The following is an 18,245-nucleotide window of genomic DNA, read 5'->3' as shown; positions in this document are numbered from 1 at the left end:
CCTTTATAAAGCAGCACTTTTCAAAGTATCTGGGCACATCTGTTTTCTCTTTTCCTCCTCCACCCATCATGTCACCATCTCTAACCATTTTTTGCTCCCTTGGTAGCTAATATACTTAATACTTTCTCACTTTTTCTTGCTATCCAGCTCCCCTTTACTGTATTCTTTGGACACCTCCCCAAGAGTGTATCTGTCCTTCTGGCATGTACTTTCTGCCTGCCTTCACACTTCTTCCATGGCCTTTCAGGTTCTGTGTCTGCAAAACTCATTCCTACCATATACACCTTCCCTTCTGCTGTTTAATCTGGAAGTAACTTAATTCAAAACATTGCACTGCCACTTCTTGAGTTTAATGAAACCTAGCTCTGTACATCTGCTACCGCTCTTTGTTCAGAAAACCTTTCCTCCTCAGGTTCCGAAAGCCCAGCAAATATTTCCTTTTGCATGGAATCCATTTCTCTGACTCCCTCTTCCCTTACCATGTCTCGTCTTTTGAGATCTGTATCACCTGGTGAGTTTTCCATGTTCACCTATGAACTTTTACGTATTATCATTATTGTGTCCTATTTTTTCAGCTTCTGGGAATGATCTGCTCATCTCAGGATGACTTGCCCTGAATTGTCTGAGCATCCAACCCCTGCTGACCACAATCTTTTTTTTTTTTTTTCCCCAAAGAGCATCCTGGATAAGATTTGCAAACGTTACTCCCAACAGTGGAAGTTAGATGTCTTTTCAGCAAATGAAATAAGAAGTTTGCAAACTAAGAGTGTTACAAGGTCGTTACAATTTCTTCATACAAGAACGGTTTAGAGACACTAAAGATACATAAAACCAGTTCCATCTTACCTTTGATGTGGCTTCTCCCATCCTCCAACAGTGGTACTACTATAGTGTTGTTCATATTCCCAGGTGATCTCACAGCTGTATAGACAACAGGTACTGACTGTACCACCACTGGTATACGGTGCACGTGACTCATTTTGTTGGACTGTAAGTTCATGGGGCTTGAAGGTGGTACTGGATGGATGATGTGCAAAAACTGCTGGCCTCCAACACCGGATGCAGAGGCCACAAGAGGTCCTGGAGTTAATACTGATGGTACAGATGCTGCTGAAGACACAGATGTTATTACTGTGGGTGATGAAGCTGGCCGACTAGAAGAAGAAGAAGTAGAAGTAGAAGATGGGGAGGAGGCTGATGCTGTTATGGAAACCGGTGAAGATGAAGCTGCTGTAGGGGACGACCTGGCTTTGTTTATTGACAAGTCCACTGGTTCAGTCTGTGTTTGGAAATGGTCTGTAGATAATGAATCCTCTGGGGGGTCTGCCTTCATGTTATTTAGCAACAAGGGTACAGCTTCCATATCTGGGTAGTTGTGGATGTTTGGAGACTGTTGGGGAAGGACAAAGGAAAACATGTTTAGTTACATATGTGACTAAAGATTACCTACACACACAACTGCTAACACACACTTATCATGCAATTTGGTTCTGAAAGCCACAGGATTTCTTTTCCTGCTTCTTTTGTCAGTTCATAGTTTAAAGGACAAATCATGATACAAATCACAGACACGTACAGTTTTACTAGACTATTAAAAAAAGTGTTCTATTCCCTCTTCTGGGAGGGTGGCAGGATTAACTATACAATAACACCCAGCTCAGGTTTCCTCTAGACTATTCAGTAGCACAAATTTTTACATCTCCTCAGGTAACCACTCTTTATACTTACAGGATATTTTTTCTAATATCTAACCTTAATAGTTACTCTCTTGTGTGACCTCCAACGGACATGAAGAAAAATCGGTCACCGTTGTCTTTCTAACAGCTCTCCACATGCTTGAAGACTGTACTGTCACCCTACTTATCTTTCTTCTTCTAGATTAAGCAGACTTTCCTTCATCTTTTCACTGTTAAGCCAGCTTTAAAAAAGTAAGTCCTAGCGCTCGTTTGCTCTTTGCAGCAGTCTTTGTAATTTTGTCCATGCATGCTTTCAGAAGGTGATGCTTTACCCTAAACACACTTCTCTAGTACTGAAAAGAGCACATGTTTAATAAAAGTGTGACTTTTTGCATTTTATCTAGTTACTGATAATGACTTTGCAGATCAGCATATGATCCCACATCTATATGGTTAACCTGTTACACATACTAATGGCTCCAGCTATTTCATATTCTGGATTAGCCTATTAGGCTTCCTTTGACAGTGTTATAATTTCAATTTTTTCATTTTATGAACATTTCTCCCAAATTCTCAACATGATTTTTTGCTTTAGACCAACTCTTTCAAAGTTGGTCTAAAGTAATTTACTCTAGACTGGTGTCGTCTGCTATTTTTATAACTTTACTTCTTATTTCAAACATCAAAGCTGTTAAAAGAATTTCTGAATAATGCTAGGCCAAAGATAGATCCCTGGAGAAGCCCATTTGACATCTTTCCTTTTTAACAGTACACAATTAATAACTACTGTTTAAAAATGTTTTTTCAAGTAATTTTCAATAAGAAGAGCAAGGAAAAAAATACCTATTTATAACTTGGCAATACTACAAAGTACACCTTTCAGCTACTCAGCTAAATACTTCGGTGGCACTGAATTGCAACAATGTTCTCTATGAGCAGCTTATCATTAGAAGCAAATTCTGATTCTGTATTGTAGTCTTAAAAACCAACTTGGTTAAAAAACAATTGGAAAGCTACTTCAGACCTCACTTAACCCAATACAGCTCTTCCATACCCAGACGTAACAAATTATCTTTTTATTTCTTTTACTGCATCTGAACACCTCTAAATAGATTCCCATAATCTCCAGATTATAGAGCTTACTAAATGTCTCAAAATACTTATGAAAAATTTACCCCAGAAATATTTGAAGTCCTCTATTCTGAGTAGGCTAGCAATCAAACAACCTGTGAAATCACTTTAGGATTTTTATAATTAACTATGTTAAATATTTTCATTGAGACTCGTTCTGGTTTTGAGTCAGAGCCAAATTTCATCACCAGAGTTCTACTGCAAAAGGAAAACAGAAACACTAACATTAAAAATTGTAGTAATAACACCCTAAGTGGCTATTATCCCTGACATGCTCAAAGACAGGATATTCTAGTAGATCCCATCCATTCAGCCGATTTAGACTTGTTCTTTGGTCTGACCCTTTCCTCCACTTGAAAATAAGAACATCTCTGGGACAGTGAGTCTCTTGCTCTATTCATATACAAGTCAACTTCAACAAAGGGGCCTCAATTCATCTGGTCCCTAGACCCCGCTGTTCTGCTGTAATACAAACAATAAAAGCAGAAATTCCTCTATGCAGATAATGGGAAATTCTATTGCCAAAAAAGAACATACAGTAAAGAGTAAGTCACTTTTCAAAGCACATAAACAAGCAGTGAGTTACAAGGTTTGGAAAATCTACTCTTCAGCAAGATAAAAAGCCCTGTAATTGCCAGTGATGATTTCTTATAACCTCCTCTGAAACACCTTATCCTGACCTTTGTCAGTAATGAGATTCTGCGTTAGACATATCATACGTGCAATGGTGAACACAAAACCATAAATATAAATGGCACAAGTAGTTCCTTTTTCAAATATTGACAGTAGATGACAGAGGTCTTCTACATGCTAAGGGCAACATACCAGTTCTGCTTAACTTAATGGACGGGTGATAAGAGTGAAGGTATACTAAAACGTTCATATGGCCAAAGGCAACTTCTTGTATCTTAGTCCAGTGAGGGAAGGGAGATAGATGGGATCCACTCACAGACAAGAGAGCCCTGGTCTCCCCTTACACACAGGGCTGGGCAAGGATACACCAGAGGGTCATCTAGAAGCTGTACAAATTGCCAGCTCTATCCACAGGGCAGATGAACATGCCATGGAGGAAACTCTGCACATGTTGATGAACTCCTAAACTTCTCCTGGGTGCCAGGGGCAGATTTCAGATTGACCCAACGATACCAGCTTCAGCAGCATGGCTCATTGATATGCAAGCTGAAGGACTATCCAGCAGTCGCTGTGCTCCGTTGCTCTTTAGGGGATATGTCCTGGCATCCTGAAGTGCTCCCAGGCAGTGGGAATTTGGTACACCAAATGCACTCACATCAGGCCAGCCAAACTGCTCCCAAGAGCTTTATGAATTCTGGGACACTTCCGAGACTGGGCACATGGATCAACATGGGATGATTTTAGCCAACGTAACAAAAGACAGCAGGATCCATATCAGAATTGCTCTGTACATCCTGAACCTAAGATAAAAATTGTATACAGAGAAGTGCTATATTTTGTTCTGGTGGTGGTGACTGGAGAGATCTACACCAATAACTCACTGCTTAACAACAACCTACTAGTATAAGTGTTTCTCCAAAATCTCAGATTTTAATTCAAGCTGCCAAAGCTCTATTTAAATTGTATTTGCATAAAAACGCTAAACAATAAATTCGCACTATTTTCTAGAAATGCATGGCATAAACAAACCTCTTCCACCATTGACTGCTAACTTAGAAGAAGGAACTTGTCTGACCAAGAATATGAACTAATCCAAAAGCGATGGCTAAATTCTCAGTACATTACTTAGCATCTCCCTAACGTGTTAAGTGAGAATTAACTGTTCATTTCCCTGGACAATGAATGTTGCTGTTAATTTTATTTAACAGAACCACTTATTTTCTAATTCAGAGGATGACAATGCCATCTCTGGGACACTCACTGGTATACTTTCAGCCATTCTTTCTCATAAAGTCAACTGAATGAAAAACAAGTTGGTTTTTTTTTTTCCCTATTCCTGCCTTTCCATCCTTATTGAATGAACTGGGCTTTTTGTGGTGGCGTGGGCTCAGCTGATTGCTAGCTTTGGGGTCTGAAACAGATTTTCCCCATCTAGCTGCCCAAAAATGGTTGTGTTGGTTTTTCGACCTTCCTTTTGCCTTCGGGGTCTAAATTCTATTACTGAGTGTTTGGCAGCTTCCAGTGAGGTTGGTGGGTTAGAAAGGGTTCAGCTGGAGGTCCCTGTAAACTAGCAGGCTGCTTGGGTACTAGCCCAGACCATGGAAATACAGCATGAGGGTACAGCTTCGTACACCATGCAGCTTCCCTCATCTCATTGCTCCTTCCCTCTGGTATGAAGGAGAGGAATGGCTCCAGCCGGGACTTCGAGGCAAATCTCAACAATGCATCTGCACCAGCTGCCCTCGTGTCCTTACACTTGCAGACCTGGGCCGTTCCTCATCAGTTGAGGTCTAGGCTGGAACAGAACTGGAAGGCACTTTTAGGATGGTTCCCTACTAGAAAAGGTTTATTGATAAAGCTGTAGCCCCTACTAGTTAGTGTTCTTGGCTCATATTTTTTGTGTCTGTCCTTTAAAGATGTATTCTCGATAGTGCTCCATTTCATTAGCTTGCCGTTAATGAACTCCTGTCAGAAACAGGACATATGATTTCCCTATTCGCATAGGGGCTTTTTAGCCGTGTAAAAAAAGAATTCCTTATTTCCTGCTTCCCCATTCTTTATGGGAAAAGAATCAACCAACCACACAATGAACCAAAAGATCTTTGGCAAAGCATGGCACATTTATGAGTGACACTGTGTTATCTGCTGGATGATCATTCTCTCCTGCAGAGTTCTACTAAATCTTTCCAGGTTCCTGAACTCTATTCTCCTCTTATTATAGCCTAATATTTACTATAAGCTATATGTTTACTATAGGGGTTATTAAACTCCTTTCCACTCCATCATCCCACCCTTGACAATGCTCCCTTAATAGCAACATTCTTTCGCATCCATAATTAAGCCACAAAGAGCTTATAATTTCTACATAACAGGTTAAAATTAGTGCAATATCAAAGGGTGTTTTTTTTTTTTTTTTAAAGCAACTCATCCTGATGCCTTATAGTTCATGGATCTCCACAGGTTACTAAGCTTCACTGTATGCCTTAGTGAAGTTTACAAACCTCCAACAATCAGCTGTCAGCTTTTAAACTGTTCTTTCTTCCTGGCAGCATTCTGTCAAGGTCAAATAATTTTTAAGAAAGCATACCAGAAAAGCTGTCCTTGATGACGGAAACCAAATAGACTAAATTTAGCAGTCATAAAATAAGCTGGCTTTGAGGATAGGAAGTTAAAAAATAAATTGCAAAACATTTAACTCTTCAAGGAGTCAGCTCACACAAAATCTCCTTGTGGCTGTCATCATGCAGCCCCACCTCATTCTTCTCTGGCAGGAGAAGTTTCAGGCAAGATGATTTTGCTTTGTCAGAGTTAAAGGAGAGTGAAAGACTCATATTCTTTCTGAAAAAATAATCACAATCTTAACCATGTAGTTGCCACTGCTGTACCGCAATGATGAGGCTCAGCAGTGCAATTATGCAGTCTGCTGGGCAGTCAGCACACAACTGCATCTAGCTAGAACAGCTTTCAGCTCTGATTATCACGTTTGGGGGGTGAAATCTAACCAACCAAGAATATTGTGGATTACAGATTTTCCAGCACTTCACAGAAAAAAGAAACACACGCTAGGTTTGAAATGACAAAGAGCACTTGCTATAGCATAAATAATGTTGCCTCCAGATAAGACGTAAGATATGTTTGAAACTCTAATGCCACAAAAGCTGCTTTCAGGCGGATTGGGTTTAAAGTGCATGTTCACCTTCTCTGCTTTTTTATAATTACAGTTGAGTATTTTCCTAATCTTTCCTGTAGATATGGGCAGAAAGCTCACCCCCCTGAACCTCCACACTGCCTATAATTCTGCAACAGGCTGCCACAAAGACTATCTTCCCGTATTAGTTTTCATCCTGTCATGCCCCAGATGAGGCACTTGCAGAGCAGGAAAGGCTGGTACCCAGCGTGTGGGTAAAGCAGTAGCTTAGGCACTTCAAATAGCCCTGCACATTATGGCCCAAAGAGGCCCAGTTCCCAGCCTTTTACTCAGAATTTCTTGTGCACTGAAGTTTTTTTGTTTTATGTTAAATAATCCAGGAGTTAGCATTCTCTTTAACATTAGCAGAAGAGAAGTCTTTGAAAACACCTTCCTGTCATGAGAAATTACATTCACAACACTCATAAACCTCTACCCAAAAATCTCCGTGTCAACCAAACCGAACAAAATACTCCAAAACCAATCCATCTGAAGAAGAGAGAAGTAATACAACCTGCAAAAATGAACTAAACAACCTCTACTTCAAACACTCTGCTATCCCTCCTGAAAACAACATGTCTGACACTCAATTCCACTCACTTTGAGATGCAATCATCATTAGTAATTTGTATGAGGGGTATGCTAGTGTATGAGAGGTGACAGGCAGCTATGTAAAATCAGAAAGGCAAATACGCAGACAGGTGAAAACTAAAATTGAGCAAAATATTTGAAATTTTGTTTCCAAATGCAAAAGCACCAAGTGAACATGCATTTGTGTCTTTTTGCTTGAGGCTGCTGCTTCAACTCTTCCCGGGCTGACAGAACCATTCAGTTGGGATTCATTAGACAAATGCAAGAGGTCACGTTAAAGAAGAGAGCAAAACATAAGACAGCTGGATCTTTTTGCTTTTTACTGGAAGCACAAACTAAGAAGTGGCTTACAATTAGTTTTCAAGAAATGGTTGCTCAGGGTCAAGGTGAAATTTGTGCTCCAATGTAAAAAGATATCCCCAAGAGATTGCACTCCCAAATAAGATCGAGTTAGACTCTACTACAACAACTCCCATTGAGGATTTTCTAAAAAACATCAGTTGGCACTAAGAGAGATGGAGGGGAGACTCCAGAGGTTATTAAAATAAATAAGGGTTCATAGAAAATGCATATATACAAACTGGAACTGATTCAACAGGAAAGACTGAAAGATACCCACTTTAAAGTACTCGTGATTCACTTAATATATCATTATCTCAGCATAATACTTGGATGTTTAATTTCAAAGCGGATATTTCCGACTCTCAATGTCTAAAAATAAAATTTCTATTCTTATTGTAGTTCTGAAGAGGCAAAAGAAAGCCAGTATATGGCATTAGGTGCACATGACCCTTGTTTGAAGAGTGTTTTTAAATCTATAGTACCTATAGAAAAAGATGTAAAGTAAAATGGAGTGACTGTGAACCAGGGAGACAGAATTCAAACCAACCATTCATAAACAGACAAGCAAAATTCAAATTTCCAAGGCTGTAAAAACACTCTTTTAACTTTTCCTGAATAGTCACGCTATGGTATGATGGTACTGCTTGAGGAGGTATTCCACAACTGCTCAAAAAAAAAAAAAAAATTGTATATGCAGCAACCTTTTGCAACAGCTCCAACTAGGAACTGTGAAATGCACGTAGAAAGGAAAAGAGATCCCTATACAAATAGCATTAATTTTTAAACACGTTTAGCAATGAGCACAAATACATTCAGCATGAAATGACTTATTTTTAAATAATACTTTTCCAAAGACAGTGTAAGCGTTAAGTTACTTATTATTTTATTCTCTCTTCCCAAAACTGACAGAAGATTTACCAAAGGATTTCTCCAATGGCACTGAAGGAGAAAACAGCTGACTACTTCCTTCAAGAGCCCAAGAAACTAATCAGTCCCTGTACGATCTGGTGCATTAAACGTAAACATGATACATTTCTTGAACCCAAAACCAAATTCTCAGCATTTCAAACTCGGCCTGCCATGATTTTTTTTTTTTAAGGCAAAAGAAACTACCACCTCCAGCCCCTCCAGCCTACAGTCATTAATACATTCAGAAAACCAGGTGTTCAGCACAGATGTATTATTTATATTTGAATAGCGTTACCAGTATGCTCTATCGAAGGAAGAATCTGTTAAAATAAACTAATTTATGCATGTTAGCATGATGCTGTTCTTCAAGAGAAACAGGAATGTAACAGAGGTGTGGAACAACACAAATGTAAAATGTTGTTTGTAAAATTATTTGTTTTAAACATAAAAGGAACATTGATAATAAATTAATATGCCTTGTATTAATGTAGTTTAGATTCAAGAATAATTTATGAAGAAATGGCAGATCCCTAAATAATCATTACAGGGAAGAGGTAAAATATTATAAAAAGATATCTTATTCCTTTAAATTTAAAATTATTCCAGGGATTAAAAAAACCATTATTTTATGAATTCTCAAGATGCTAAAAAATCTACATATCAACTTAGTAGCCTAGTAGCTATTCTCACAAGTTTTTCTCTCACATCTTTGGATTAATTCTTCCTCTTTTTACTTCCAATAAGTTATTCTTTTTTATTTTCTCTAGCCCAATTTTAAAGCAGAATCTTTCTATTTAGTTCATCCGAAAACACTACATGTTGAAGAGTACAATGAATTAAATGAGATTACTTGAGTTATTAAATGCAAGTCCTTGACATTTACATTAGAAAATATTAAGAAAAAATTGTACTAAACATATGTTGGAAATTTTAAATGAATTTTGTTTTGTTTTGTCAATCTGGAGTAGTTACTTGACGTAAGATGGAATATACCGGGAACTTTATGCAAGTATCTGTCAAACATGTTTGCTGGCAGAGAGGTTCACCAAACCAGCAAGGCTTAGAGAAACTAATTTTTGAAAAAAATACTCAGCAATATTCACATTTCTAGATGAAAATATTCAAATTATGTTTTAAGATTTATGTTGATCTAATATGGAAGCATTCAGTGTTTCAAAGCAAACCAACTTGCACCTAAAACAATCAATGCCAGAAGAATAATTCATAGCAAACATTTGCTAAAGATCCACAAGTTAAAATTTGTATGCCAAGATCTGGCAATTTTCCCACTCTGCACATGGGCACAGTATAAATGTCTTAGTGAAAAAGGACCATGACAAACAAGTCATGCAGCTTTCATTTATACCCTTCAACTATCTGCAAGCTACGATGCAGCTGCGAGCGAAACGTAGTGATGTCTCCCATCAGCCTGGGAACTCAACACTCCCAAGCTGATCTTACACATCCAAGTCATTGCTCTTCGTGCAAGCGATGCCAGATACCTCAACAAGACTATTGTGTAAACTGACATGAAAAATGCATGCAAGACTGGGCAGTTGGATCTTTTTAATCACTCATTACTCAGTCTTTTTTGCATGTTCTCTCTGGTACTGAAGTACCCATGGACTACAGTAACATTATACATGAAGTTGGAACAATTTCTCAGCTAGTGGATAAACACATTGGGAGTGGTGGTTGTGGAGGCGCCATACCTGAAACTTGCATCTGATATGTTATCCAGTACAGAGCAACTTTTTTTTTTTTTTTTCAATTTCTGCCTCTCCCTACATGTCTTTGTTCATCTTAATTTCCACCAAATGGATTCCTTTTCCCAAATGAACCTCATTCTTCTATCCAACGTCTGCAATTCTGAAGTCTACATTGATTTTTTCTGACCTCCAAAATAAGACTGCTTCTCAATTTTGACATACCATTTTCTTTAGCAAAAATAAATATATTAATTCTTGAGGTTCCTCACTAGAGCCTTCTACAGTTAGATCTGACTGAAATGAGGGTGGGGAGGGGTTCACTTGAGACAGACGAATTTTAAAAAAGGTTTTACTTGAACCAGCAGTTTCTAGCATCTCTGACCTGGAACAGACTTCCAGGAACATCTGCCCCAGAATTGGTTGTCTGTCCTAGTCAATTAAACATTCCTGGAACCATTCTCTGGCATTGAGAATCCACAGTCTGAATTCATATGATCAAAAGGTCTCATCCTCCAAGATAAGATTGCTCTGTCCCTGCACTCATTAAACTAGATACAAGAAGCTTGTCTCTAATCCTCTAAACTCCTTCTCCTCTTTCCCATTGGTTCTCTTCTTCGGGGACTAGGCAGCATGGAGAAGGAAATCAACCAATCTCAAAGAAGGAGGAAGAGCCCAGTTCAGCAGAACAACAACAGTGGCTGGAAAAAGACCTACAGAAGCTTTCTGAGAAAGGAAACCCAGTCAGGTTTCCTACCAGCTTTCTGGCAGTGAAACTCAGATGGGAAGGTGGGGATATAATCAGCAAAGAGACCAGGGCACTGAGGCGTCAGGAGAGGTGAGACTGAGAATTAAGGGATTCAGACATTTCACATTTTAAGAGAGTCATAAAGTCATCTAATATGACCTAAGAGGCAACTGAGAGAACTAAGAGGTTAAGATGAGTGTGGGAAGGAAATGGTGCCCTTCTCTCTAGTTGGAGAGATGACTAGAGGGGTTGGCTGGGAAGGCTGCAAGGCTTGGCTAGATAAAGGAACTGTAAGGAACAGTGTGCACACCAGTCTGGAAGGGAGGAGAGGGTCAAGTTTAGGGTGAACAGACAAAAGAATTTGTGCCAAACAAAACCAAAATGCCCTGACAGCGTCTGGAATGGGACCCAAAATTGTTGAGCTTCATCATTACTCTACTGTCAGCAGATATCCCTGAAAACCACTGGTGAAACATCCTATCCCTTGGCAATACTAGCGCACAAAAATGATGATAAAAGAGCATACTGTGATAGTTGCCCACTGAAGGGTCTGAACAAAGTTTGCAAAAACAATACTCATTCTAGCAATCCCCAAAGGCTCATTGCTTAATCTTTCAGGCTTACTAATATTCTTTCAATGCAGTTTTTTGGAGGGGAGGATTGGGATGGTTATTTTTACTTTTTCTCCAAACGTGAATGCGCTTTGATATAAAACATGAATATATATGTTTGACAAATTAGTTTTTAATATATTTGGAATGCATTTTGACTCAGTTCATTGACCTGGTATGTCACAGTACTTACTGTTACAGAAAGAAAAAAAACAAGAACAAAAGTCTATGCCCGCACCTGTTTTGAGTCTTTATATATACTACAAAAGGTAGTTAAAGGCTGAATAAGGACAGGATATGTATTATGAGATGGGCACACTATTGATACAGTATATGGAAGAGCAGACAAACACTCAGCTACACACCATTTTATACAACACTGCGGAGTTGGACTGTAGAGACCCTCTCTGTTTCAGGTTCTATCCTGTAGCAATAATAACTACTTACTGATTATTGCAAACGGATTACTCTTCAGGAATCTCTTTTATATGGGGATAATAAATACTACTTCCATTTTACAGAAAGAAAAAGCTGGAAGGAGAATCTGAACTGTTTTTCCAGAACTAGCGTATCACCACTCAGAATTGGAACAAAAACATTGCAATAAAGAATAAAAAGTTAAATGTATTCTAACCACTAAGCCACCACTAAGATTACATTATCTTACTCTTTCTGATTTTTTAAAGTGTACTGAATATAAACAGCATGGAACAAAATTCACTATTATTCACATTAATTATTTTCGTATTATAAAGTAAAGCCTACACTGCGTATCTATAACAGAACTTTGATTATATGAAATTATCATATTTGAATTCTGAGACAACTGTACACACTCATATTCTTATTTCTTAATATCTTTATTCCTGGGAACAGTATATATCACAGCAACTGAACTAAAATTAATACAGATATATTTTAAATAGTTAATGATATCACAGTGATTTTTATTACACAGCAGAAGAAACTGAGCATTTATTTGTTTTCCTCAGAGCAGATTAATACAGAACTAATATGAACACTATATTATTAGTCATGGAAGACATCAGTGTACATTCGTTCCATTAGTCTAATTGTTTTTAACAGAGGAAACATCAATTTTCAAGGAAGGTCTTCATAACAGCAGATTAATAACTTCTCATTTCCTAAGCTTAGCATAACACTACCGATCAACTTCAGAATGTATCACACTCCCTAAAATTAAATTTTGTTAGAGAAATTTTGAGAACACGTAATACATACAAAATACCAGCTTAGACACCGAAAGCTAACCTGTAGGTAAAATGATTCTCTTGAACATATATATGTTAATTCAATGACAAATTCTTATATGATCCCCACAGTGACAAGTACAACTAGGCACAAACTATTTCTCCCAGTCGTCCAGAGCAAAAGTGGAGGAAATGGAGAAAATAACCATTTCGATTTCCTCCAAGATTTATTTTTCAACAGAATGAAAATTTGCATTCAATTTTCTAGCTCTTTAGAAAATTTCATGAAAAATCAATGACAATTTCAGAATGGACCATCATTAAAGATGCACATTGACCCATTTGATACCACTCACCCACTGCTTAGGCAATCAAAGAGTATACTTCCTATTTTCTCATCTTTTTGTTATTCATTTACTGATCGTAACAAGCTAGTGAATTTGAAATTAATTCCCTAAAGTTTTTGGTTGACCTGTATCTCCTTTTCCTTCTTCCAGCTGCCCCATTTTTCCTTTTATAACAAAATGATATTTTGGAAAGAATTTATGCTTGCCTCTTTCACTAAGCTAAATAATTTGGGCTCAAGTTAGATGCTTAAACCAAGGCATCCAACGCCCTTTGAGACCTTCTGGGGTGCCCCAGAGGCCTGTGGGAGCAGGCTGTCACGGCATGAGCCCTCAAGGACGCCCACAGCCCCCAGGAAACCAGGCAGGCTGTGCTAGCCACCTTGGCTGGTGCAAGACGCCCATAGCCGGCACCCGAGTCGAGCCTTTCGCCTAACCACTGCCCATGCAAACCCCAGGGAAACACCCACAGAGGCACCTCCTGCAAACACTGGGGGCAGAAGAAAATGTTTGTGTTTTGCTTCCAGGTGGTGAAAAGGTTCTGTAATGCTTTATCTCATTTTTTAATGGGCAGGCGCACTGCCCAGCCTTGGGTACAGTGACATATGGGTAAATGAAGAGTCACGCATACCTGCACGTTAGATACGACAGCACATGGCTGGTACTGGAAAGGGAGTACAAGTTTTGCCACATCACTGATATCAGTCCCCCTTTCTGAATCAAAATATCTACTACGGTCAAAGAAAGAGAGCCTCTAACTCTTGTGTTTACACTGTCTCTGGGCCTTTATTGCTGCATTTTTAGATACGTACATAGATACATGGATTCACTCTAGGCAACAACCAAAGTTTACATTAAGGACCTCAAGTTATTTAGCATTTTCAAATTACTCCTCACTGTTCAAGGAACACCACGGTTTAAGATGTGAGAGTTGATCCATTCCTGAATATGTGCTGCTTTGCTGCCCTAACTCAGAAAGGAATTCGAGTTACACTGAAAACTTATTTAGTTTGTGCTTATTTAGTTAGTGCTCATTTAGTTTTTGGGGAGTATGTGGTAACTTTGAAAAGAGTAAAAATTAAATAGTTTTATTTTTCCATTAACTATCATTACCATGAACAAAAAAGTAAGATAAGCATATCAAATACATCTCTGAGTAGACATATTCAAGTTTCTGCTTCTACTGAAACACAGGCACTATTTCTCCTTTTGACATGTGGGTCCTGTGTTTAAGCTATTTTACAGCAGTGATTAGTACTGACAAGCCTTAATATATTACAGATTAAAAGGGATAATTCTCATTTAAGTTTGTTTTTTTTCATATTGAATTAAAAAAAAAAATCTCTGTCTTTAATATGCACATAAATGCATGCTATTGCCTTTAAAATCTAATGTGTGAAAACTTAAAGCTGTAAACTGCAGCTGTTTTAGAAATGCCTTGGTACCTCATGAGTTAGCTTCAGTAATTCATGACTTCTTTATTCAAACTATACAGAGGACTGTTTCTGGCAAAGAGGAATGCATGAACACATCAGGTATGATTCCTCCATGGTGCTACCTAGGTGCAGAGCCATGCTACAGCTGTGTTGATTACCTCAGGTACACTTTTCTGAATTTCAGTGCACTAACCACTTTTGCTCTGTTTTACCCGTGATGTCCTTTGCATCTATACACAGGTATACTCCATAAAGTATTCTCATTCTGCAAATGCAATGCAGATGATCTCTGTTGGTTCATATAAAGCCAACCACTTCCTCATCCTCCAAAAAACATTTCAGAGGCACAGTGAGAGCACAAGTGAAAATTGCTCTCCCACGGCACAAACAGTCATTCCGGTATCATTTCACAATATGCTCCTTGCTGCTTCAACAGCTTGTCTGGTCCATGTTTTGCAAATATTATACCAGGGCAAGTCTGCTAGATGGCCATGGCAAGGAGCTCACCTTTTGTGTACTCCCCAAGCAACAAACTTCATAGCAAAAAACTGCCGTATCAGCAAAGATCAGTGGGTATATCACTTCCCTCTCCAACCACGAACAGGCCAGATTTCCAAAATAAGGTTGAAGTAGCTATGTAATTGAGCAAATATGTAGTCAGAAAATTGTGACTGCAAGGAAGGTTTCTTATAACTTCATTAGTTACAGACTAGAGGGAGTTAAGAACTTCAGATGAGATTTATATAAAAGACTCTCAACAATTAAAAGCCAGCACACCGAATAGAAAATCATCTAACTTAGCCAGCACAGAAGCAATTTCTAAGAACAGTGGAACATCTAATACCTGTCCACGTTGATGCTTGGTGGCTTAGCAACTTCCCAATCTTCCACTGAAGACTCCAGAACTGGAAGCCTATTTAAAAAACACGTAAGTCCCTTCTAACAACAAGTATAGCAGTTAGCAGATGTGTCCTACACCCTTCTTTGCTTCATAATTTTATAGGAAAATGCTGAATATTCCTCAGCGAGGAGGAACCTAAATTTATGTTTTCTGGAAGGAAGCAGTCATAAATTCTGGTCCCATTTTGCTTCAGACAATCACTGGATAAAATACACGCGAGGAGTATTTTTTAAGTAGGGTTTGAGACTGCCTGTGCCTTCCTTCCTCTAACACAGCAGTCAGCAGCCGCTGGCCCGCGTGCCGGAGATGGCACGTGGGTAGTTTGTGAACAGCATGCAGCAGGAATTAGATGCTAAAATCTTCTATCCCTCACTGAATCTAGATGTCATTGATTATCTGTCTGGTAGAACACTTTCAGTTAAAAGAGAAAAATGCTGTTGAGAACACCACTCTTGAAAATCTGCCTAGCCATATCCTAACAAATAAACTACAATCAAAATATTCTCCCTCTCTCTCCTGTCCAGTAAATCTTACAGCCTGTAAAGTAGAACAGTTTCAAAAGGATGCATCAGAAGGATCCCATCTCAGAAGAGCCTCATAAATGAACCTCATAAACCATAAAAAGCCTCATAAATAAACCTTTCATTGGAAGTATGAGATATAGATTTGAATCTCTTCAGGCGCTGGTGCAAACTGAAACCAGGTCTTCCAAATCATTAATGGTGAAGTGATCCATGCTTCTAGGTAAAAAGAGGGCACGAACATTACCTGCTATTTCTGTATTTTAGAATACAAGGTTTCAAAGCATTTAAACCAGTCTGAGTCAGTACAGTTAAGGTTTTAATCTCTCAACCGCTAGGTCAGATCGTCTCAACAGGAGATATATGGAGAACACCTGTTTCATTAGTCCTAATTAAACACAGGTTTCACTGAGCTTCTCTGCCTTTTTGAGAGGACCACATACACATTAACAAAAAAAAAAAAAAAACCTCTAAGAAATGTAATAAAAAAAATTGGTGTATCAAAAGAATTCACAGTCCTCCAAATTTTTGTGCTCAAACAAAAGATATAAGGTTATCAGTTTTGAATTTTGGCACCTAAGTCCCTATAGACATTTCATGTCAGAGCAGGTTGAACGCTCGTTTACTTTTGTGTGTAGAGGATCAGACCTTTTTCAGGGGAGAAAAGGAAAGTCAGATTCATACTTGGCATGACTAGGTGTCCAAATGACTAGCTGAACTGGACATCATTTAGAATGACAGCAGTGCTGTGAAAAGCCTGCATATAGTCCCATTACAAGATTTGAATAGAACGACTCAGAGTTAATATAAACCCAGGTGGTCCTCACAGACAGATAATGTACTTCATCATATCACAGGATAACAAGAACCTCGATATACAAGAGCCCATTCTTCAACTGCATTTCTGAGGAATCTGTTTAACTTCATACCCAACGATTCTACAGCTTAGACCGCAATTTACATTCAACTAATAACTAATCTAGTCCCTGCATAGGATATAATTGATAGCTTTATTGCTTTATTATCCTGGAATGTAATGATAGACTTTATCACTATTTTTTTTCCTTCCCTCCTTTTTAAAAATGGAGTTCTTACATGGAAGGCAAATAACAGTTATACTTTACTGTCTGTGACAGATATTGCAATTTTATTAAATTCAAAGTAAGCTGGCAATCATACTGAAAGGTCATCACTTGGGCTTTACAAAGCCAGGTGAAGTAGCCTAAAGACTAAATACAGCAGCTGTGCTATGTGGACAGAACACAATAACGTCAATGCCAATAGCCCAGTAAACTAAAGGAAGCAGATTTTGTCTCTTGAACTCTAATTTTGTTACAGTAGAATTTACTATTTTCTAAAATTTGCTTGCTTAGTTTCGTGGTTCAATATGTGCTCCACATAACATTAGATGGGGAGGCTACTCTTGTTGTTGCTGCAGCTCAGCCCAGGTAGTAGTCCCATGAGACGCAGTCATTGCTCAGAGAGAACGAGGCAGTTGCTGAACCAATTAATGACTCTTCTTCAGAGGGAACAGTTTTTCAAATGGCCAAGCAAGCTGCTTTACCAGCTGATCTACTTTGACTATTAAAAACATGTACCAACAGTACATGTAGGGCCCTCTGACCACCAAAAAGATTACTGAATGTGAGAATTTATCTGGGGAATTTTCAGGCTATTGATTCATATCCAGCATTTCAAAAGAATATTTGTTTGGGCTAAAATGTGCAGACTTTTTTGTGTCCTACTTCAGGCATCAATGCTGTTTCAAAATTCTGACCTCGATATAGTAAAATACAGAAGATTAAGAAGCCTTAATATGAAACAACAACTACACTTTTTATAGTATTATCTAAGAATCACATTAAGGAGCAAAAAGAAACTCGGTAAGTAAAAAATAACTCATACTTTGCTTTCAGCTTACCTGTTTCCAAAGATTTCACAGTATATAGAAAAATAATAATGCATATGATACTGTTGAACATGGATATATTGATTACAAACAGAAAGCATGACATTTGAAATTACATCTTCATTACATTCTGAAGTAACAGCATACCATCATGCAGGGCTATGTTCATCATTGTGAGATAAAGCCAGTTGTCTCTGGAAGATGAGTTTACTCTACAAATCTTTAAAGATACAGAAATACATCTTATGAAAAGAATGTACAGCTTGCAATAGCAATTTTATATCACAAAACAACAAATATGGTAACTAGTTCTTGGAAAGGTATCTCTAAATTTATTTTAATTTCATTAAGCCCCTCCTGCGTGAAAGGTTGTGAATGATGTGAGAATT

General features: G+C 38.2%; 1 protein-coding gene across 17 annotated transcripts in view; it reads right to left on the bottom strand.

Annotated features, from left to right (window-relative positions):
* Nucleotides 1–18,245, bottom strand: part of KLF12 (KLF transcription factor 12) — a 277,654-nt gene that overhangs the window by 115,650 nt on the left and 143,759 nt on the right. For 16 of the 17 annotated variants that reach the window (XM_068929636.1, XM_068929641.1, XM_068929646.1 and 13 more), the window contains one exon: nucleotides 847–1,390. In XM_068929636.1, coding sequence (XP_068785737.1) covers nucleotides 847–1,390 — 544 coding nt within the window. Of the gene's footprint in view, nucleotides 1–846; nucleotides 1,391–15,369; nucleotides 15,424–18,245 lie in introns of those variants that run through there. The other variant, XM_068929647.1, reaches the window with a different exon arrangement.

Source organism: Struthio camelus, chromosome 1 (genome assembly GCF_040807025.1).
Source record: "Struthio camelus isolate bStrCam1 chromosome 1, bStrCam1.hap1, whole genome shotgun sequence".
Classification (NCBI taxonomy): Eukaryota; Metazoa; Chordata; class Aves; order Struthioniformes; family Struthionidae; genus Struthio; species Struthio camelus.
This window is presented reverse-complemented; position numbering and strand designations above follow the sequence as displayed.